At 34.7% G+C, this 25432-nt stretch overlaps 1 protein-coding gene across 2 annotated transcripts in view; it reads right to left on the bottom strand.

Annotated features, from left to right (window-relative positions):
- Nucleotides 1-303: 303 nt before the first annotated feature.
- Nucleotides 304-25432, bottom strand: part of MEOX2 (mesenchyme homeobox 2) — a 65759-nt gene continuing 40630 nt past the window's right edge. The window contains exons 2-4 of one of the 2 annotated variants that reach the window (XR_008528341.1): nt 19679-19851; nt 532-1019; nt 304-447 (exon numbers count right to left, since the gene is read on the bottom strand). Coding sequence is in view for 1 of the 2 variants with exons in the window: in XM_054564494.1 (XP_054420469.1) it covers nt 795-1019; nt 19679-19851 (398 nt within the window). In the remaining variant the exon portion in view is untranslated. Of the gene's footprint in view, nt 1020-19678; nt 19852-25432 lie in introns of both variants that reach the window. The other variant, XM_054564494.1, reaches the window with a different exon arrangement.

Raw genomic sequence — 25432 nt, 5'->3', positions numbered from 1 at the left:
GCAGCAGTTGATAGAAAATGCAACATAAGATTTGTTTTGTCTGTGGTACAAGAATATGTCCTATCAGACTCTAATGTATTTTCTCTACTTGAACACAAGTAAGCATGTGCTGATTGTTTCTGGGATGACAAAACGTATGAAAAGACAAGAAGTTGTTTCTGGTTGTCATCGTGAGTGCCTATTTTCATCAGCTAATATGAACATATTGCTAAACTTAGTGAAGACAGGAAAATGACTTAAGGGTAATATATACAGAGTCAAAATACATTTTTCCCACTTAAGAGTGATTTCAGGCACTGTGGTTGTTCAGGATAAAATGTTTCATGATTTATTCTTGATAGCAATTTAATTGTCAGTGCAAGCGAAAGCAAATACCTGCCCGCTGTCATATGCATCACCTCGTACGTCTGGCATGTTCAAAGCAAGTTCATCTTCTGCATCTTCATTCTGGAGGCACGTTGAATAAAAATGTCTCATAGTTTGCTCTTGATGGCAATTTGATTTTCAGTGCAAGCAAAAGCAAACGCATACCTGCTCACTGTCATACACACGACTGACACATCTGGAATATTCAAAGCAAGTTCACCTTCTCCATCTTCACGGTGGAAGCATCTTTAGTAAGTGGCACTTAGTGTAACACCCTCTATAAATCATGAGAAACAGACTCAGATGCCTGAATTTAATAATATTAAAAATCACCATCATAGTCAGCTCTCTGTGTAAACGATGTTTGAGTAAGGCTTGCCATCACACCATTTCTTTCCTGAGAATGGAGCTGGTCCTCTCTGTGTATATCATAAGTGTGCGTGCTCTGAGCTGTGGTCACTGTCGTGGCTGTCTTCATTTGCTAGAGAGTCCCCTGTTTGCTGGAGGGTGGCCGCGCCAATTCCCGAAAGCTCAGAAGGGAGAAGTGTTCCCTTTTTCACATTCACCAGTTCCTTTTCTCGAGCTGCAGCTCCTTGCTGACCCCCTTTTACTCTCTTCCACTTCATTCGCCTGTTCTGGAACCAGACTTTCACCTGTAACAAAGAAAAGGAACGAACAAGCAAAAGAAAGAAAATTAAATAACATTTTTTCCTCCTTTTCTGTTGTCAATGAAAAAATAGCTCCTCAAAGCCTTACACAAAGACACTATGAAGGAATGAATAGAGAAAAGACACCAACATTGAGTTTAATCAGGTCCAATTCATGATAATAATTTTTAAACTTTCAGAAGCTGCATATGAAATACTACATTTCAATTGCATGGTATATCATATAAAAATAGATGAGAAAGAATGATCATTTTAGGTTGTTCACAAGTATTTGGCTTTACAAAAAGTTTCTATTAATTAGGGCTAACATTTTTTAAATTTATTTTTCAATAACAGTTGATATACAATATTGTATTAGTTTCAGGGGTACAACATAGTGACTACATAAGTGTACCTTACGAAGTGATCACCACAACAATTCTAGGACCCATATTCTGGTACCACACATAGTTATAACATTTTAATAACTAGCTCAGTGAAACACCTTCCCTCTCCCCCAAGTTCTTTGACATGGCCATGGCATCTAGCTGTCAATTCCTGAACCAGCGTAAAGCCTGCTCAGGCAGCTGCTGACGAAGCTGTATCTGAAAGGTCCTTCAGTCCGCCGCGGCCCCACGCTGCGTTCAGAGCTTTATTTGAGCATGCACTTCGGAATCAGTCCATCTTCTTTGGAACTATTCTTTTTGTCTGCCTTTTGTACTTTTATTTTACTTTTTATATATGTGATTCCAATTACTTCCTAAAAATAAGGTCAAAATAAAAAATTTCCACTGATATTTGTTAAATGCTAATACTGAGATTATACATTATATAATTCACATCAGCTTTGTAAAGGTAAGTTTTCCTTCTAAAATATTAATTGAATTTGCCTAAAACTATATATATATATATGTATAGTTATACTGGAAGCCCACTCATGATCACAACCAGAAAAATAAGAAAAATATTGGCATCATTTTACCATCTATTTTTTAACCCTTACTGAAGGATATGTTTATTGATTTTAGAGAGAGAGAAAGAGACAGAGGAGAAAGAGAGAGAGAGAAACACTGTTGTGAGAGAGAAACTGCTCAGTTTCCTCCTGCGTGCACCACAACCAGGGATCGAACCCACAACCTGGGTATGTGCCCTGACACGGAATTGAACCCACAAGTTTTTAGTGTATGGATGGTGACGCTCCCACCAATTGAGGTACCTTGCCAGGGCTCACTGTCTTCTTTAGGAGGAACTTTTTTATTTTCACATTGAGTTTCTCATCGTTAGCCTTGTTAATCGAAGTGTCCTTTCACATTCCATTTCTCTGTCTACCCCACTCCAAGTTACCACAAGCCTGAATTTTGTGTTTGTCAGCCCCAAGTGTTTATTTTAAAGTAAACAAACAGCTTTCAGAACATGTGACTCTTGTTCTGTTTAATTAGATACTGTTAAAAAGATACTGTTTAATTTTGAATGTTTTTTAGGCTTATCAAACTGGAATATACTTAACTAAGGCTTCTTGCCTTATCCACATTGATTTAAGGGACTGCCTTCATTCATTTTTTTTTAAAAAATGATTTATATAATTCTATTGTATAAATACACAATAGTTTTATTTTCTTTCCCATGGACACTTTATTACTTTTTTTCTTTTATAAATGATGCTGGGATAAATATTCTTGCATTTGTGTTCTGATAAACATGTGACAGAACTTCTCTAAATATATACCTAGGATTTGCATTAATGGGTCAGAGGAGTATGAATGTTCAACTTAACATATTAATACAGAAAAATTTTTTCCAAGGTTGCATCAATTCAACTCCCCAAAGGCCAGTGTGTAAGAGCTTTTATTGATCTATATATTTGCCAACATTTGGAGTTTTCAGTTATTTTTCCAATACTGTGATAATAAATGTTATCTAAAGGTGTTCTTATTTTACATTTCCCAATTATTAATGAAGTAAAGTATGTTTAAAATGTTTATGGCCTATTTGCACTTCCTTTTTTCTGAAATGCCGTCACATATTTGGTTTACATTAATTCTTTTTAATTTTATTTTATTCTTCATAGACTTTTAAAATGTGTTCTGATTGCTAATTTAATGCTTTATGGTTATATGGCTGCTACTATATTCTCTCAACTTATTGTGTGCCTTTTTTTTTTCATTTCTGAGAGTGTCCTTTGATGATCAGAAACTCGAAAGTTTAATATACTCAAATTTTCAATTGTTTCTGTTTTGCCTATCAATTTTATGTCTTCATGTAAAACCTCCTTTCTGCTGAGGACATTAAGAAATTCTTCTATGTCTTCTTCTAAGAGTTTTAAGGTTTGCATTTCAAATTGAAGTGCATAATCCATGAAGCACTGATTTTCATATATATTGCAAAGAACAGATCTAAATTTACTTTATTCCATATAGATAACAAGTTGTTCCAGGACTATTTATTAAATAGTCTACCCTTCTTCCAGTGACCACTGTTTTAATTCTGTCATAAACTAAGTTTCCATATAAGTATAGCTTGATTGGTGCACTCAATTTTCCTATACTTGTGACAAAACTACAGTCTTAGTTATTCTAATTTCATAATAAGTCTTTACATCTAATATAGATAGTTCTGCTTTATTCTACTCCAGGAATATCGTGAATATATTCATTTCCATTTTAGAAACAATCTCAATTTCTGCAAATGCATTGTGCTAAAGAGAAACTAAAAATAAATACAAATTTCCAAAGATGTTTTTATTTTAATGTTCTTCAAATCAAAATACTCCATCAAAATTAGTACAGTTTCCTCAGATGCCTGAACTAAAAAATATTTAAACAGAGATGTTTCTCACTCAGGATTTTTGGTGGTCTATTAGGCCATAACTGAAGTCTTGTCGCATATATCACCCATACATATATTTATCCATTTGGCAATCAAATAATAAGGAAATTTGGGAAAAAAATTGATGACTAACTCAAAATATATTAAAAGAAGTTTGATTAAAAACTAGCTGATGGGTATGTGTGTATTATTATTACTTAATAACCAAATGTACCTACTTAGGGCTATGAAACCATACTAACAGGTGCTATTCATGCATTATTTGTAATACAATTTTTCCAGATATTTTTAACATTATTCCTATTTTATAGATGAGGAAGTTGAGGCTAAGAGGCTAAGTGACTTGCCTAAGAGTACGCAGATGGGTAAATGTGGTGCCAGAATGTAAATCTGGGGTTGGTTTGGCTCCAGTTTGTGCTTTCATTGAATTTTTTTACTTTTAATTATTTTTGTACCTGTTATACTTCAAACTTCCACGTTTTAAGCATTCCAGATGGAAAAATAAAGCATATAAAATATGTGAACTCCATCCATATGATTACTATCATTCAGGTAATTCTCCTACTTGATATAATTAGGTTTGTAAATATGACACTATTTTCCTGTACTGTAATTTATGTAATTATACTACTCAATTTAATTACCTTTGCAAGCCTGACATTGCCCGTTGCATTAGATCTTTTCCACATGAGTTGGGTTCCACTCCTGGCTTCACTTCTGAGTTTTTGCGTGAATTTGAGAAAATTATCCTTCTCTCTGCCTCAATTTTCATATTTGTAATATTGGAATAATGAGCCTTTCAAGATTCTCCCTAGGGACATTTTCTCCATGGACAATTCCAGATGGAAGAAACACATTATCATTATTGTCACCAAGACCTGAGATATTCAGTCAAAATCACCTTGGCAGAAAATGGGAGGAAAAGATTTCTCAAAATTTACTCTTATTTCCTTTTTCTAGGAAAAGGGCTCAGTAATTCTATAGTGCCAGTATAAAAACTGTGCTGTGTAATTTTATATGAAAAAACATGCAAGGATATGGTATTGATTTTAGAAATAATATAGGCTATTTTGTGTTGTTTTCTATGTTAGCATGTGAAATTTCACCATTTCAATTTTTAAAACAGACTGATAAAAGATTTCATAATTTTCAATAGTAGTTATATATACATATATCTATATTGATAATGCATACTAAAGATGTACAAATATATATGTGAAAGCATTTGATGATTGTATAGTAATTCTAATACCTTTATTACTATTTTCCATAAAGGTTAGATTTCATATTTGATACTGGAGCTCCATAAAATTAATAATGGAACAGCAAGAAAGCAACAAATACAATTGAGCAGTCCTATAAAAATGTGGAGGAAGAGTACAGGAATACAAGAGCCAGTATATCCACATTTATTTTCAAATATATTATAAAATATTGGGGTGAAGTGAAATAAGGAGAGGAAGATTTTGAGGAAAAGCATATGTTTTAATACTAGCATCAGTATTATAAATAAATATACAAAAGCAATCACAGATTGTAACTCAATATTGCCTTATAATAATAAGACAGTTTTATAAATAAAAAATATATAGTTTAATTTTATATCACTTTATAATCCAGTTTAATTGTTTGGATTCAAAAAAATAGATTTTGTTTTGATTTTACGATAGCAACAGATAGTCATTAAAATGACTAACACTTCATTTCAAAATATGTTATTTAGTTTTATTAAAATTTAGAAGCATGTGTCACATAATAATCTGCATTTATAAACAAAATTTATTTCATGTGTCCCTGGTGACCTCAAGTCCCCATATGTTCATTCATTCATACACTTAATATTACTGATTGTCTAGTAACAGGTACTGCGATAGATGAAAGATGGGAGGGACTGGAGTGAGAATGTACAACTAAATAAGACAGAGGCTCTGCCCTGAAGTCATTCACAGTCAAGAAAAGAGAGCTATGTAAACAACAGTATGCTGGCTGAATATGAAGCATTCAACATAAGGATTAGCCTCATATTTCACAGAATATCCTTGAAGTGTTTGCTGTTTAGTTGATGTCATTGCTAAGCCCTTATCAAGAGATTTCCCCAATGGTCCATGAGATAGTGTACAACTCTATCCCCAGGCTCAGGGTCCCATGCTGCTATGAGTAACATATTAAATAATTTCTTTCTTCTGGGAATCTCATGTTCTTGTTACTAGATTCTAGGATATTTGATCATCAAATATTAGATTGCATATAATTAAAACAAATATGTCCATCTTGGAGCATGACGAACAAATTTGTGAACTTTTATTATTTTATTTGTTATTTTATTATTATTTGTGAACTTTTATTTGAGCTTAAAGCTAATTTTATCTTCTACCCTAAAATTTACCTGAAAAATGTTGGATAAGTGAGGTTTTTAATTTTTTTCTTTTTTTGTTCAAGCTTGGATCCATATAAAGTGTTTTGTTATGTCATAAAACTGACAGCCCAGATAAAAATAAATCCTGTATCGCCAGAATCTCAGTAATGAAAAAAATACTGTTATTTACAAAATCATAGCAATATGAACCAAACCTCATAGGTTCTTTATATCTCTGCATTCAGATAATATTTTAAACAAAATCTTATTTAAAAATAGCAAAAGTGTATAATAGCCTGTTGTATTAGTAGCGAATATTTATGGTATTCAGTTATAGACCTCACTTTTCAGAACGTCTGTTTGTTATAAAGAAGTCTCACTTTTAATCCCTTCATTGACAAAGTATTTCATATTTACATTGCCTGGATGATCAAACTGCTCTTTAAATAAATAGAAAAACATTTATTCACATCTTGACTCTATTTACTGAAGAAAGCAGCCAAGAAAATTTTGCTGAGATTAATTTGCTTGAATGATGTATTTCAAAATCTAGAATGCATATCTTTGCCTTTAATAAAAATGCTGTAAATCAGAGTCCTTATTGCCATTTGTTAAACATTCATGTTATCTCTATGTAATTTATTCATTCATTCACATTACAACATTTTGTGAATAAGTTCACAATACCTTTTTAAGGGCTCATAATGCATCACAGGAAAACACAAGTGAAATACGTTATCTACTGTCACACAATTTCCCGAGATGACTAGAGGCAAATTAGTTAATAAAAGTTGAATCTATATAATTCTATAGCCTATATTTATATAATAGCATAAATGCCTGTTTTTTGAAGAAATAATCATAACACCAAACATATGAATGAAAACTAAAGACTTCAGTGATATATCTAGATGTCTCTAAACATCTGGAATGTGTAGACTTAATACTCCAACTGTTTCCATTTGTATCTGGGAACTTGAAATACTGTAGACACTGATATTTATTCAGATCTTTAACATGTGAAAACATGTAAAGAGTAACTGTATAATTTCTATTTTCAGATTTAATCACATCTCATGTGATTAAATTTGGTCATGGCAGCGGATCTTGTAAACCCAATGTAAATAGGCCCTAGAAGGACTTACTCAAGTAATACAGTGGTAAAGTAAGTAGCTGAACTGAATAACTGGAACCAAGAATGCTCTACAACAGCAATTTTTAACTGGTGTGCCACGAGAATTTTTAAAACATGCAATACCTGACTATTTAGTCAGGGGCACTGGCCCATTTTCCCTTAGATTGTCAATTAAAAAATGACATTAGCCAACACACTAGCCATCTGATGTTAATGAATCAAAATTCATTCAGAGTGGCAAAAAGTATAATTTTGGTGTGCCACAGAATTTTAATAATTAGTATATGTGAGCCAGGCGATGAAAAAGTTGAAAATTGTTGTTCTGTAAGGCAGCAATAAGAAATGGGAGAAAAAAAGAACTTCTTTACTCTTCCTGTCTGGATAGATTTGTATCTATTTAAGAGAAGGGATCCTCAGCTCTTTCCAAGGAGTCCATGGGAAGAAGCTGCCGTGGACTCTGAGATTTTTACCAAGGGGTTGGGAGGTGGCCATGTGTGTGTTAGAGGGTGAACAAGATTAGGACATTTTTCATGGTTAAACACTGAATTCCTGTTTAGAGGACAGCCTCTCACCGTTTACCTCTATTTTAGCACAATGTTTATGACCAGGGAATCATTTTCCTACCTCTATAATTTTCAGTTTGAAGTCTTTTTTTTTTCTATTTAGAAAGCTCCTATTGTAGTCATAAAATGTTCATGATTTTATATGCTTTTAAACAAACTTTATACACATTAGCTATTGGCAGCCATGGAAAATTAACACACTAAACAAAAACTAACTATTTTTGCAACAGATGACATTCTCCATAATAAATTATAACATTATGGATACTATGACAAGCCAGTTGTATGTATCATGTTCTCCTTTCCAATAATGCACCCAAAGTAACCACTCACATGAAGGGCAAAGTTCTCAGAGGACTGAGCCTTTTTAATTTGATCTTTTAAAAAATGTCACATTAGTAGTAAGTGCTAACATTTATACCTCTTTCTGTCATACCTGATGAAATTAAACTCATATGACCTATTTTATTTATATTAATTTACAATGAAAATTCACTTCTCCCAATCTTATTTTTACAGAAGAAAGAAATAGATATACTCTTTAGTTGTTTAAAGTGAAATATTGTTTACCTAAGTATAACATGAACAAATGAGTTCAGCAAATGAGTGGAAATATCAAAACAAAATTTGGCTTTTTTTCTCCTATATTCTATTCAAAATGTCCTAAATAGCAATTCTCGAATACATGGGATTTGTGTATTTTTGAGCTACTATTTATACTTACCTTGTTCAAACTACTAAGATCAACTAGAATGATGGCCTCTGTTTTCAACATCTTGCTTAATCTCTGGAATCACGTTTAAGAATAATAACATACATGATCAGTATATAAAAGCAATTTTCAACCGTTTCCATCTCACAGCACACAGAAATGAATTACTAAAATGCTGTGGCACACCAAAAATATATTTTTGGCCAATCTGACAAAAAATACATACAATATGATCCATTCACACTGGATGGCTACTGTTGTGTTAACTGTTGTCATTTTTTAAATATGACAAACTAAAGGAAAATAAGTCAGTACCCCTGACAAAATAGTCAAGTATTTCATGTTTTAAAAATTCTTGCAGCGCATCAGCATGCTGTGGTACATCAGTTCAAAATTGCTGATATATACCACTTTGACAAATAGCCTCTACTCTTGCTATTGTCTAATTAATGAAAAACTATCAAATATTTTGTTGAAACATAAGAACTCACCATTTTCATAAGAATGATAGAATACTGGCAATGTCTTATGGTTCAATTTAGTTAATATTCTGATTACTTCTAGACAACTTTAAGTTCAATATCACAATACAAGTTCTGTCTGGAAAAAAAAAAATTCAGCCAAAGAGAGTGGCCTAGAATGCGCATGTGTGAACAATGACAACTTCCCTGTACCAATCAGTGGGGGCAGTAGATGCCCTTGAGTGAGCATGTGTACTGTGTGGCCCTCGCATTCAAAATAACTGAGTGATTATAATGTGGTTGTGCAAAGAGGCAAGCCACACCTGCCTACACAGCGCCCAGTGTGTGGTGGATAAAAATTCTGGAGGAATATCCCAGAAGCAAGGAGTCCCAGCCTCATACCAGGACCCCTAGCCCCGGGTTCCAGTGTCAGAAAGATAAGTCCCTACAACTTCTGGCTGCAATAACCAGCAGGGGTTGAGTCAGTGGAAGACACTACTAGAGCCCCAAGCAGTTCCTCTTAAAGAACTTACACACAGACTTACCTACTCAGACTCATTCCCTCTGAGCTCCAGCACCAATGTAACAGCATGAAAAGCACCAGTGGCATACTGGAAGAAACTGGAATGCCTGACATCAAGGCAAGAAGAGGTCATTGCCCTTTTCTAAACCCTCCACTCACAGAGCCACAGAACCAGCAAGCCGATTCCAAATCTGAGATTCCTTCAACCTGACTAACAAGTTTGACCTGCCTTGGAGATCCCCAGAGACTCTGCCCCATCCAGCTTAAGGGCCCACTCAAGCTGCTTTTCCATATGAACACCTTGCCTTGGCTAATGCTTCGCAACTTCCTAAATCCTATTAAACAAGCAACAGATGGCCTCAGTGAGCCCCAGGCCCAGCACTAGCAGCAGCCAGCCTAGATTCATAGCTTGGCTTCACCTACGAATCTCCAAGCCCAGCACAAGTAGCAGCCATCTCAAATTGCTTTCTAGCCCAGGCAGGGTAGCCCCGGACAAAACACAGGTGGGGGATGACCTTGGCCTGCATCACTTGGGAAACCCCAGAGCCTGCACACCCAGTGGACAGCTACAGACCACATCGGAGCACCACCACCCTACCCCTGCACAGCTGATCGTCCACAAAGGGCAGAGGTCAGTGATGAGTGGTCACAGTCGATCCTTGCAGCTGACTGGCCTTGGTAAATCCCTCCCATTTATCTGCCAAGAGCAACCAAGGCTCAATGACAAGAGGAGGTTGTACTCAGCTCACACAGAAGGCACATCTTGAGTACCCAGCTTGGTTGATGAGGAGGCTGTGCGACTGAACCCTATAGGACACCTACTACATTAGGTCACTCCACGAAGACACAGAGTCAGAGAAACTCTACCTAATACATAGAAACAAATAACGGAGGCTGCTAAAATGAGGAGACAAAGAAACATGGCCCAAATGAAAAAACAGATCAAATCTCCAGAAAAAGAGCTATATGAAATGGAGACAAACAACCTGTCAGATGCAGAGTTCAAAGCACTGGTTGTAAGGGTACTTAAGGAACTTAGTGAGAACCTCAGCAGCATAAAAAAGATCCAGTGAGAAATGAAGGGTACATTAATTAAAATAAAGAACAGTGTTCAGGGAAACAACAGTAGAGTGGATGAAGCTGAGACTCAAATCAATGATTTGGCACGTAAGGAATCAAATAAATAAATAAATAACCAATCAGAACAATGAGAAGAAAAAAAAATGAGTATAGCATAAGCAGCCTCTGGGACAACTCCAAGAGGTTCAACATTTGCATCAGAGGGGTCCCCGAAGGAGAAGAGAAAGAGCAAGAAATTGGAAATCTATTTGAAAAATTAATGAAAGAAAACTTCCTAATTTGGTGAAGGAAATAGACATGAAAGTCCAGGAAGCACAGAGTCCCAAACAAGATGGGTGCAAAGAGGCCTACTACAAGACACATCAAAATTAAAATGCCAAAAGTTAAAGAGAGAATCTTAAAAGCAACAAAAGAAAAGTTACCTACAGGGGAGTTCCCATGAGACTGTCATCTGATTTCTCAAAAGAAACTTTGCAGGCTGGAGGGGATTGGCAAGAAATATTCAAAGCCATGAAAAGCAGGGACCTACAGCCAAGATTGCTCTACCCAGCAAAGCTATCATTCAGAATTGAAAGGCAGATAAAGAGCTTCCCAGACAAGAAAAACTAAAGGAGTTCATCAACACCAAACCATTATTATATGAAATGTTAAAAGGACGTATTTAAGAAAAAGAAGATCAAAACTATGGACAATAAAATGGCAAAAAAAATGTACATATCTATCAACAATTGAATCTAAATAACTAAGCAAACAAGAAATACAGAACCATGAATATGGAGAGCATTTTGATGGTTGCTGGAAGGAAGGGGTTTGTGGGGGAATGGGTGAAGAGGTGAGGGGATTGAGAAGTACAAATGGATAGTTATAGCATAGCCATGGGGGTGTAAATACAGTATATGAAATGGAGAAGCCAAAGAACTTACACTCATGACCCATGGACATGAACAGTGGTGCGGGAGATTACTTGAGGTACTGCGGGTTGTTGGGTGAAGGGGCCAAAGGGGGAAAAATCAGGACAACTATAATAGCATAACCAATAAAATATAATAAAAATAATTTATTCAAGAAAGAAGAGACACTACGAATAGTCCTAAAAAAAAAAGGGACTGAGCGAATAGAGCAACAAATCTGCATCAAATTTTGCGTTAAGCTTGAACATTCCTCTGCGGAAACTATTTGGATGATTCAGAAGTCTTTCGGGGACAATGCAATGAGTGCAGCACAAATAAAAGTGTTGCACAAACATTTCAAAGATGGTCAAGAATCTGCTGAAAGCAATCCACATTCTGGAAGGCCTGCAACAAGCAGAACACTAGAGAAGGTTGAACATGTATGGGGTACAGTCAGCAAAGATCAGCAACTGACACTGCGAGAACTGGAAGCTGATCTGGGGATTCCAAAAACTATTGTGTTTGATATCTTGACATAGGGTCTTGGCATGAAACGAGTGGTGGAAAAATTTGTTCTGTGGCTTCTGCTACCAGAGCAGAAGGAACATAATACTGCAGTTGCTAATGACTTGATTTAAACCTCTACCAATGAACCAGATTTCCTTGTGAAGGTCATAACTGGAAATGAGTCATGGGTCTGCTGCTATGATCCAGAAATGAAGGCCTAGTTGTCCCAATGGAAGTCACCTGATTCTCCACACCCAAAGATGACGTGGCAAAGCGGCAGGAAGATCAAGATCATGTTACCTGTGCTTTTTGATTGGGAAGGTGTTGTCCATCATGAGTACTCCACTCCAGGCCAAATAATTAATAAGGGTTACTACTTCAATGTTCTTCATCAGTTGATAGATGCAACAGGATGAAAATGGCCACCGCTATGGGCAATTGGTGACTGGCAGCTTTATCATGACAATGTGACTGCTCATGAATCACATCTCGTGAAGAGTTTTTTGGCAAAACATTAAATCACCCAGGTGATTTAGCCTCCCAATACCCCAGATTTGGTGCCCTGTAACTTCTGGCTTTTCTTAAAAGTAAAGTCACCTTTGAAAGGGAAAAGATTTCAGACCATCAATGAGATTTGGGAAAATATGACCAGGCAGCTGATGGCAGTTTCAACAAAGGATTTTGCAGAGTGTTTTGAACGGTGGAGGAGGCACTGGGAGAACTATTGAGGTCTCAAGGTGCCTACTTTGAAGGGGACTGAGGTGTCATTGTCTTATGTACAGTATTTCTTGTATCTTGTATCTTCTTCAATAAATGTTTTTTATTTTTCACATTACATGGCTGGCCACTTTCTAACTCATATATGTGAGCCTTCACTACACACTTATTAGACTTAAGGACTAGTTCCTTAGGTCCAAGATTATTGTAAGAACTTATAATTATCATATTGAATGAATATACACTGACCATAAAAATATGGAATAATTTCAATAATTAAAAAAATTAAAAATTAAAAATACTATTCAGCATGGAAATTACAAGTAATAAAGAGATATGAAGAAATTATAAATTTATACATAGAAGGTTGTAATGTGAATGACTAAATAAATATAAAGAAAATGAATATTTAGCAAAGAAATAAGAATGTTTATCAAAGAAATATTTTAAAATATTTTTTAAATTGAATACATTTTTGAAGTTTTCTTGAGGAGTCATTGGAATAGGGAGACCAATTGTTAGAAAATATTTTATAACCAAATTCTTATAAATGATCCATTTTCTTATAACTGTGTTTATTATTTTATAGATGTCATAAAACACATGCATATCCTGCTCTATCAATGGATTTAGAAATTAGAACGTCTTTTTAAAATTGGAGAAGACAAAACAAAACTTGCAACATCTCAAAATTTTCAGAAGCTTTTTATTTTTAGAATGTTTTCAATGATACGAATTTCAAAAAGTCTAGGTATGCAACAATAGTGTTGAAAAGGAGTAATCTTTCAGAGAATAATTTTTTTAACTTTACAGTTTAAATGATGATCCTGTGATTCAATGCATAATATGTCTCAGAATGTTTTTGTTGATTTGTTGATTAAATATAAATATGACATAAATTGTTTCTTTATTGAGGGAATCGGTAAAATGTGGCAAACTGAGATTAAAGGGAAGAATTATTCTTATATTTTTATTATATCCCACTAATTTTTACAGCAAAACTCAATAAAGTTTCTAAAATAAGAATTATGTTCTATACATATAACAAATATGCGTATGTATGTATGTATTTACGTACAGATAGAGATTTATCTTTATTTCTCTGTTCATCTATTTAACAACATAAAAAATAGATTATATATTGTCAAGGCTGGTTCAGTAAGGGTAGGAACTTATTTTCTAGGTATTTTTCTATATTATTTCACATCTGAATATTTACATTTTTAAGTGGTTAGAGATGAATTGCTTATTTCAGTCTACTTTATGCAGCTACTATTTCTGAAAATTAAAAAGAGGTTTGACACATTGGTCTGCTCTTAATAGATCCTGCTTTATTATTGATTTTCTAAAATTATATTTCTTACAACACAGCCTTTGTTTTGTGGAACCTAAGGCGGTGCTGAATCTGGCCTTAGGGTTCTAAAACATTGCCAATATGCATGTCTTTGTAAAAAAACATCGCTACTCAGGAAATCAGTCTTTTTGTTTCAAACTAAGATTCCGTCCCTTATCCCACTATCAATTCCTTCGCACCGTGCTACCCGCATTTTCCAGTTGGAGTAAAATTACCTTTAATCTTTCTAAATAGCAGGGACACCATGATTTACACAAAATAAATATCTTACTGTTACTCTAGGTGACTGTTAGGTACTAATTTTAAAAAATGAGAAAATATTCTAAAATCACTGCTACACAGGTAGTCTCGAATTACCTTGAATAGACAATATGTCCGGTCATGGAGACATAATTTATTAGCTAAATAACTAAAAGTATTTATATAAATTATAGAAATAAACCTGCAAAGGAGAGGGATTTGTGTAAAATGCTGAGCAAAAGACAAAACCCCTGTTTATTTGGCACACGAAAAATTCTCCTTCATAGTCATCCAAAAAGTGGGTGCCTAATTTGAAAATATTTGGCATTGAGCCACTTAATGATTTATGAGTAACAAACAAAACATAATCCCTCTCATTTCCACTAATGGGATATGATCCAACTAGGTGGGATTTTCCATTTACCTTGGCAGAGGTATCACGAATTCAGTCTGTCTATTCTGGTAATCTCAGTTTACAAATTGGCAACATTGCACCTTTGATTAGCTCTGTGAAACGATTTTGTGAAATGAAAGGATCTCCCATTCTTTCTATATTTGGCAGCCTTGGTTCTATAAAAATGTCAGTTTTGTCACTCCTTTTATAGTTTCATACAGCTGACTTCTCTCTTCTCCCCACTGTGAGATATTAAAAATTTAGCAGGAGCTTTATCCAAGTGTATCTGGATGGACGAAAAAGCCAGAATAAGCTTGTCAAACTTGAAAATACCTTGGGACAGGAGGTCTTTACACTGACTGGCTCTTCAAAATATTCCAAGTGGCTTTGCCAACTGAAGATTATTAGCTGTTGATTGAGAAGTGTATATGAGAATATGTCATAAACTGAAAGTTGTAAATTAGAAGTTGGAAGATAACTGCAGTAGTAACTTCTGAAAAATAGCATTATATAATTAAAATATTTGAGGATCAACTTTGTTGTAGCGTCTCCATTTTTATTTTAACAAAATACAATAATTTTATTTAATTCCCATGTGCTAATATGAAATCACTCTGCAGAATGAGCTTCTTTTTTTTTTTTCTTTTTTCTTCTTCTTTGTCCACATAGAGTTCCAAGGGAATCAAAGGCTTCCCTGACCTGCAAAGGCACTGTGTTATGGAAGACATCTGTTTCAGAATCTGACTTCACTGTGGGATTTCAGAACTACTCTTCTAATAGGGACTTGAAAAGTCAAGTTCAAAGTGATATTTAACAGTTTATCATATCTTTTTTTAGATATTGGCAATGTAATGATTATTGTAAATATTTATAATCACATACATGTGGTACATACGAGGCAGGTATATTGACTAGTAATATATCAGTAAGGTAAAGTTATCCACAAATTACATTTTGGTTATACATATGCATATTGTATAGGCAAATAGGTAAGATTTCTAGATAAAAGTTTGTTTAAAGACTACTTCTTATAAAGTAAGTTATCATTTAGGAGAAGGTTATTTCTATAACACAATTTTGCTATGGATTGAAATTATTTAATGTTTGTTGTTTTTATTTATAGTATATACATATGAATTCTATCTCAGTATTTAGATCTTGAAAGTCTTTTAAAAATTGAGAAAAAATATTTTAGGAAACTGAAAATTCTGGTAAAGTTAAAGAAATTGCACAACATGGAGTTAGATATAATCTTTGGAATACACATGTAAATTACTTTACTAAACCCCATGCTATTTTAATGTATGGAAAAGATAAGGCTTGCAGAATGGAAATTAAAAAAGTGCATATCTATAATTAGAATATTTTACATGTGGAAATCCTATAAAAAGGGTGTTATGTAAGAGATTATAAGGTAAAGATATAGATTACATAGAAAAGTTTGTATGGCATTATTGCAAAGTCAAAGTAATAGAATAGATGTACCACAAATAAAAAATAAATAAGAGGGTGCAGTTTATAACTCTATGTTCATAAGTTTAAAAGCCCAACTTTAAGAAACAAAACCTGCAATGTCTTACTGGAATGAGAGCTCTGGCATCTGGGAGGAACCTGCTTTCAGACCCATAAGGGTTCTAAAATTTAGTAAAATTAATGATTGACAGCATGCAATGTTTTCTGATAAATTTAGCAAAGGAAAATCCTTCCCCCCCCAAACATAAATAAAGCCTTTAAATTCTTCCCTTAAGATACTGCAGGCGCACGGAAGTATAAAAATAAAATGAACACTTGGCATAGCCAGGAACACTCTCCCATACAAGCCTACCATTCCTCTCTTGTGACCTTCGACACTCATCACAGTTAATACTTGTGATACTTCACAGTTAATACTTCGACATTAATACTTGCTCAGTTTTTGCCTCTTTCATGAGTTCTAGCAGAGGCTTGCCTAGTTTATTTTAACATTTTATTTCTAGAATCTAGCTCAACAAGTATTCGTGTTATGAAAGAATTAATTCACGATGCCTTGCACAGCAAGGAGGTTTCCCCTCTGATGACAATTGCATTTGATAGTTTAGGCTAAAAATTCTTTCACATCCATTGTGACATATAAACCTGGGTAGAGGAAATAAGAGGCAGTTTTGATGTCCATTTTGTGCTTTGGGGAGATTGTTTCTCGCCTAAGAATACACAAGTCCAATGGGTAAATCTAGGATTTTTGTTCCTAGGTTTTTCTCCTAACAATTTAATTGCCCGTGTAACAAACAGCAGTCCTCTAAAGACTTAGGTTAGGTATTTAGATTCCACATGCATACATCTCCTTTTTCTATCAACGTGCAACACTCCAAGTTGAAATTCATAGGATAAAAAAATATTTTGCACAGTACCAACTTGTCAATTCTTTGAACACTTCATTATCTCCCATTTGTTGTAGTTGGTTATTGTTGTTATTCCCGCCCTCCATGAGGCCATAGTTAGATTAGCACCAGCCTGAGACAAAATGTGCCTTCTTTTCACTCCCTAGGTGGCCCTTCCTACATTGACACTGAGCTTGGTCACATGACTTGCTTTAGACAATGTGACAAGAGTAAGTATGATGAAAGCTGAGGCTTTAAAATGCCTTTGTGCCTTGGTGGTGTTCCTCTAAATACTCATGGGAATGTTTCTACCACCCTTTAAAGAATTCCAGAAGATTACAAGATAAAACTGCACGCAAAAGAAACATGCTACCAACTGGGATACCAGCTGAGGCTGCCTAAACCAACCTACAACTGAATATACCTCCACGAGGGATAGAAGTAAACTCTTCAGTTGAACCCAGTGAAATCCCTGACTCACAAAATTGTGAGCAAATTAAATGTTGACTATTGTTTGAAGCCATTATGATTCTTAAGTGGTTTGTTACACAGCAAAATTTAACTGATACGAAATTGAAAAGGTATCTTTTTTAAAAAAAGGATAAAGTTGTATGTGTGTGTATATATGTGTCTATCTATAAATATATGATGCTATATACATATATATATATATTTTGCATATGATACTTTCCCAAGAGAGGCAAGTCAATTAAAAAGAAAGAAGAAATATCCAAAATACCTTCAAAATTCCAAAACCAAATTCACAATATTGCTTCTAAAAACAAATTATTCTTAACCTAAGTGAAACCTCTGCACTATGATCAGATAATGAGAGGTAATCCTAGGCGATCTCCAGAATAGCAAGCACAGAAGAATTTGGGTTTTTCTCTTGAGTAAGAGCACAGTACTACATCCCATTATTTTTGTAGATTCAGAGCAAACCCTAGTTTCTTATTTCCTTCAGATATCACATAAAACACGGTTGCATTTCCTAGAATTCACTGTCTCTAAAAGAACATTAATGTGTAATTCCCTCTTCCCTTTTTTTCCTGCTCCCCGTTAAAAAACCAACAACAAAAAACTCAATTAAAAAATCACAGATGTCTGATGACGTAGATTTTGGATCCAGCTCTCCAGCACACCAAATGTTGTACACTTATGGAGGGGATTTTGTATGTGAAGTTCAAGGGGAAGGAAATATTGTGCTCCATAATTTAGGTACTAGTCATAATATTTAATAAAAAACTGCCAATAAATGAAACCACATAAATGTCTTCCTCCATATATTTCCACTATCCAGAACTATCTTAATAAAAACTACAATATAGAAATTAACAGAAGGAAAACAGATGATTTAAGAAATTGGATAAAATCAGTTAGACTTCTAAGATAGTATTCATTTATACACACCCTGTTGATATTTCCTTGGTTCCAGTGGTATCCCTGGAGGAGGTACGTACAGTGGGAGAGGAAATGAGATATTAGCCTTGAGAGTGCCAGTCATAACTGCACTGTCCATAAAGATGTTTGCATGTGCCTTTCAGGAATGTTTGGGTTTTTTTAGAGATTAGCAACTGTTAACCATCAGTAGGCTAGGTCCCCCCTGGACCAATCAGAATCCATACTAGAGTGCACTGGGGGCCCTATTGGAGAGAATCACTTGCCATTCAAGTAAATCCAAGGCAGAACCCAAAAAGTAATTAACTTAAAAAATATTATTTAGGTCTTATGAACTGGAGCCCACAGATCATTAGTAATTTCAAACTGTCTCTAAGTGAGTGGTTCTAGAATTCTGACTTTCTGAGACCAATACAGTTCAAAATTTTGTAAGGTAATGAGGGAGAAATATTTCCCAATGATCTATGTGCCCTTGCTCCCATCATATCCCAGCCTCCTTGAACTAAAGTGGCACAATTGACTATTTCTGGACATTAGAGTGTAAATGGAAGTGACATGGGTCATTTCCAGGTGAAAACATTTAAAGGTCAGTGCATGAACCTCCAACTCTTTCTCCACATATTGAGATGCCAGAGAATCAGCGAGGGTCTGGTGAGTGATTATATTTGGAATGCTGGACTTGTAAAATAAGTACAGAGAGTAAGCAAATAATAAAGTCGTTTTGTTCTTTCACTGAGGTTTTGGGGGTTGATGTTTTACTGAAACATAGCAAACCCTATCCTGAGCAATGGAGAAAACTCATATGGGTTTGCCTACTTTCTATTATACCAAATGAGGAAATTTTGAAATATGAGCAAACAAAATGCCCCCCATATGCCATCATTACATTAAAAATATATTAAAACCAGAACGGGCACGATCACACAATAAAGAATGATTCCTTAAACTGAATTGATGCAGTGTTTTTTAAAACATTGCTATCTTATCTTTAATTTTGTTATTTTGCTGGGCAAAATGTTCAATATGAAATAGAACACCTGTCTTCCAAACAGTGTTTAAGAACCATACATCTAGATATTGCAAAGATCACTGGAGAAGATTTATGACTCAAAGCAATTAAAAATAGCATATCACAACAATGTCTGACTTTACCTGTCTTTCAGTGAGATCCAGATTCACAGCTATCTCGTATCTCCTCAGTCTGGTCAGATAATTATGATGGGCAAATTCTGCTTCAAGTTCTCTGATTTGCTCTTTGGTAAATGCTGTCCTTTCCTTTCTGGGTTTGCTATTGACTTCTGATTTGTAATTGCCTTCCTGGGAGTCTGGTGGTGGAAAAAAAAGCAAGAGAAAATTAGGTTTAACTCATTCATTCAAACACATTCAATCATGTCATTCTTATCAGAAATATTTATTGAGTAACTACTTTTTCAGGTATGTGTAAGACATGGGGGAAATAGAGACCAAAAACAATAAGATTGATCTCACCTAATTAGGGTTAGTTTACATTTTATTTTTATTTTTTCAATATATCCTCAAGTGACTCTCAGTCTAATTGGGAAATGTCTAGTTTTTCCTTTTGAAATATTAACAAAAAATTTAATATGTTATTATATGATTTAAAAAATGCTTACCTAGAAAACAATTTTAGATATAAAATTTTGCCTAATAATTTGTTTTTCATATATACTTGAGTTCTAAGTCTGGTTAAACAGAGTAATTCTAAAATATAGTGGTGGCTCAGTATATGAATATTAGAGCAATTCAGATGTTTAGCAAGTAAATCATAAAAGTCAGTTCAATATCAGACTACCATATGCAAGAGTATATGTATTTATTAGCCTTTTAATTTCAATTTAAGTTCAGCCTTCCTCAGGACAATAGCAAAGCTTTTTATTTCATATAGTACTTAGGCCAAAATGGAATCTATAATTAAATTGTGTTCCTATACTTAAAATATGAGCAGAGTTAAAATTTTTTTATTATGTATGAGATAAACATAAGATGCACAACATCTAACAATAGCTATCCAAACACCAAATTGTAAAATGCCATGTACAAATAATAATTTAGAGCATATCATTCCATCTTTATTCCTAAGCATTCAAGATATCATTTACATATAGTATTTCATTTATCCACATAATATCCCTGAGATGTAGTTTAGAAGATCTTAATATATGGAACAGAATATGTGTCTATAATGGAAAATATTTCCATGTAAAACAAGTGATAGCTAATCATACCAGCTCTAGTAATTTATATAAAATTTATCCTCAGTGAAATATATCAATATCAATACAATCAAGATAAAGGCATGTTTAGGCTTTCTTGAAAATTATTTCATTTTTCTAGTTATTTTGGAGCATGAACATACAAATAGTGATGTCTTTATTAGGTGGGAGTATAGTAAACTCTTCTATGATCCCAAATGAGAGAAGTGATATAGAAAAAATGATGGTTAATCAAAGGTTTCAGAGAATGACATTTTAATTTTTTTTCAAATGACAAATGTAATAAAAGGTGCAGCTTTATGAAGGATCGTGTCAGGAAATATTTGTTTCTTCATCCAACGACACTTAAATGCACTAATGCAAAAAAAATTATATAATTTTTTATTGTTTTTCTTTTCTTTCTGTCTGGCCTGGGAGAAGTCTATCTGAAGTAAAGAGAGCCTTGCATAATGAATATCCACTAGACAAGGCCCTCTAATGTAAATAATTTTGTTTTGACTCTTACCAGAATCTAACTGGCCAGATGTGAAGTTTTCTATGTCTAGTAGCAGCAGCAGCAATAGGTTTGCATCAAAATTTTGGCACATTGGCCGTTCCTTTTCCTCTGAGGGATGGCAGAGTATGTTTCACTGACTGGTGTGCTGGCACCGTCAGAAATTCTTCAGAATTCACTGACCCCATTTCTGGGCTTGTCACTGGCTCCCCAGCTTGGCTGGGCAGGCAGGGCTTTATGCAGAGCAGAGTGGTTTGTGGCATGTCACACACAGGTCCCACTACACTTTATGGTAAGTCCATGGGACCAGGTGAGTTACGTAATAAATGATGTGTGAGCTCTCACGTAGGCCATGTTTACTTACCAACTTACCAATGCCAACTTACTGGGTCCTAAGTGAACCCTACAGTCCAACACCCATCTCTTTTAGCTACAGATCTGCCAACATCCACGACTTTTGGAGGGTTTAGCTATTCTGGTATTGTGTGAGCAAAACTTCCCAATGATTAATTTTTTAAAAAATTAACTTTTCCACCCTGGCTATTCTGGCAGACTGCAAACTCAGTCACAGCCCAGGGTACTCAGATAAGTCCCTCTCACAAGAATCCATGTTCTCACGTGAATCAAAAGTATTTTTGCCAATTTGGATTCATGCTCAGTCTGAAATCTGTGGTTGATTATTCTTTACGTGGCGACAATGCTGTTTTCCCTTTAGTAAAGCAACTCTGGAAACCAACAGCAAAGCCAGAGCATTTTTTCTCATGAGCAATTCAATTGGAATGATTCATAGTTAACATATTCCCTTATACAAGCATGAATGAACAAATCACATTGAGAAAACCCTATTAACTTGTCTTTATTTTTGAAACCGATTTCCTTTAACTTTTGTGGCATTCAAAAGTAACTTCAAAAACACCACAAACACACGAACACATACACACACATACGCAAACAAACACAAAAACACAGAATTTGGGCCAGTCCTGGGAATACAGTCACATGTAATGGATTTACGGATATGCCCATTGTAACTCGTAATATGCAACAGGAGGTTTATACATCCAGTGACAGAATTTAAACTAAAGTCTGGCTATAATTCAACATTTAAATCCAAGAGCAACTTACCAACTGCCTGAATTCCAAACCAAAGTAGCTCAGGAAGTGGAATCCACTAGCTAAAATGATGTAAATGCGAACACTTGCATTTACATAAGGACAAATGGAACAATTATATAGTGATTAACATGACAGAGTGGGACGTGCTTAATTTCATTACTTGAGGAAAAAGGCACCATAGCTGAGTTTGCATCAGTATTAATTAATTCTGTGGATACTTTTATTTTTGTAGTTGTGATTCTTCTGTGGTTTTTACCTGTGATACTCCCACTTTTTCTTTCCTATAAAAAGCATCTCCCTTGGAATTGCATTACTGGACTTATATTTCCTAGAATCTTAAATTTAAAAAATTCTTTGACTTTTTCTACATTTTTCAAAACCCATCATTTGCTGACCCTGAGGCCTCTACTACTACCACCAACCAGCTTTTCTAGGGTGGAAAGTGGGTGGAATCCTTGGAAGAGGCTTTGGGCAAGTTGCACATCAGCTTCCATCTGTTTCCCAGCTGTTTCAACTGAGGCAAAACTCCCTCCGTTTTTTTCAGCCTCCCATATCCTCTGCCAAATGGTAGGTGTTGAGGGGGGAACCTGGAAACTGCCTTCCTTTCTTCCCTACGACCACAAACAAAATGTCGCCATCTGTACAGTATATCCCACTGTAAAATATTACAATTGTTGTTTCTCATTTCAGATACTTTAATGCACATATGGGTGCACTCGCTGCTCAGAGGAAATGTTGACTTATGTATTCAGGTATAGTTGGCAGTCACAGTTCCCTAACCTTTTGCTCCCTGGGACTATGCTAATGGAAGAAGTCTGCAATACTTCCGTGGAGGATAAAAATTGCCCTCTAAGGATCAGTTCTGTCTAGCATTTAGAACTTCTCCACATGTGACTTTTCATTTCCCCTAGTGCAAAAGGATGCCAAAAGATAATAATGTTTTATTGAAGACAACTAATGTGAGGGCTTGGACTATTCACTAGTGGCACAAAATGCTTTTACGCAAAAGAGAAATATTAAAGTATGATTGAGAATATTTTTGGCTACCCTTGGTAAACTTATTAGCTTGTTTAAATGAAGAACATAATTTACCTCTGTCTGTAAAGTATCAAAATGTAAAGGAATGTCTCTATAGCTTAGACTAAAATGCATACTTTTTCATATTCCCAAAGAAAGAATGAAAACTAAGCCACGGTCTACTCTAGTCCTTTATAACTTCTTACATGAACGTTTTGTAAGCTATTCAAAATGATAGATATTCAGTTCATATTAACAAAGCTGAACGGATAGTAGGTATAGAAGCTAACGATGGTGACTGCCACTGGGAAGCCGGTGGGGAGGGAGAAGAGGATAAAGGGGAATAAATGGTGACAGAAGGGGACTTGACTTGGGGTGGTGAACACACAGTACAACATACAGATGCTGGGCTGTAGAATTGTATGCCTGATACATATTTCATTTTATTAATGAATATCACCCCAATAAATTCAATAAAAAAGAAGCTATTTTTACATAGGTGTAGGGATTGTGAATGGAAGAAGGGAAATTTATAGAATAATCTTACTGATGCTAGTAATTTTCACATTTAAGAGGGGGAAATTGCCTTCCTTTCGGGAAATTTATCTAACTTGCTTACCCCAGACTCTTAATGAGTGGGCATTTCAGCCTCTCCAGATTTTTTTTTTCAGAGTAAACAACTTTCCCAAGGAGTTCTTAAATCCTCTCAGACAGATCCACTCTCCAGATTTCAGAACCACTGCCACAGTGAGCTACTATTACTGATGAATGAGTCTATTATACACTGAGGTGTGTAAGGAGAAAAAAAATAGGATTGAAAACCACTCTGCTAAATCTAGAATAGAAATTAGCACTGAAAACATCCACTAGTTCTTGTGTTTTTGATATGAAAAAAATACAACTATGAGAATAGTCTCTTTAATAAAGCAAACCCAAATTTCAAAGATATAAAAAGGAATTTCCCTTTTTGTATTCAGCATGCAAAAATCATTCTACAGGCTGGGCCAGTGGCAGTCAAATTGGCAGATGTCCTCTTCACCATCCAGCCTCCCTGTTCACTGCCTCCTTGACTGTCATGGGATGTAGACTATGCTCTCAGGGATGAAATAACTCAGATAAATCCCAATTCAGTAAAATAAAAGATATATTCATTTTTGTTATATTTGTGTAGCCAATTGTATGTTTGGAGCATATGTTCTATATAGGATATTCTATTTATTTCTGTTAAAAACATTGAAGTTCCTACTTGATGGTCTATATTAAAATATGAATTGTTTATAGCTAAAAAAGGTATAGCATAGAATAGTTACTATTATGTAAGAGTAAATTTTAGTTTATAGAATTAACTTTTTCCCAAAACATTTGAATTATTTTTGTGCAATTAATTATTAAAGTGACATTAATCAAATTTAGTATACATGATTGGGTCAGTATTTAGCAACAGCTAGTTATGAGCAAATATTAGAACTGGTGACTTATTACACAATTATGCTATACAGAGTAATGATATGAAGGGAAACATCAGTACCATTTAATAACTTAGTGTTAATACGGATATGGATAATTTAAAAACATATACCTCAGAATTTACATACAAATAAAATATTTGAGCCCCTAAAGTCATCTCATCCACACCTTAGATGTAGGTATTTCCTCAGAGTAAGTAGTGATCTTGTCCTAGCATTGCTTTGTGCTCCTGGGATCAATTGGAAAACATACCAAAGTTTTTCTCTTTTTCTCTAAATCTGAGATGACTGTAGTTATAAAATTTTAGCCAATTTAATATAGGTATCTATCAATAGTTAATTTTAATCCCCTACATTTTTGTGCCCATCAATATAAGAATGTAGTTTTGCCTTACAGCTTCTTCTCAGTGGAGGCCCCTTGTTTTTAAATAATGAGACTTTAAAAGTTGATTTTGTTTTAATTTCATTACCTTGCCTTTTTAAAAATTATTTATTTACTACGTGGTTCTTTCAGATCTAAGAAGAAGCTAACCTAATGGTTCTTCTTTTATGACATAGATACAGAGTGCAATATACAAAG

This window comes from Pteronotus mesoamericanus, unplaced genomic scaffold (genome assembly GCF_021234165.1).
Source record: "Pteronotus mesoamericanus isolate MK-2021 breed Mesoamerican mustached bat unplaced genomic scaffold, CSHL_Meso_final scaffold_85, whole genome shotgun sequence".
Lineage (NCBI taxonomy): Eukaryota > Metazoa > Chordata > Mammalia > Chiroptera > Mormoopidae > Pteronotus > Pteronotus mesoamericanus.
The sequence above is the reverse complement of the archived record's forward strand: the minus strand, read 5'-3'. Positions and strand labels throughout refer to the sequence as shown.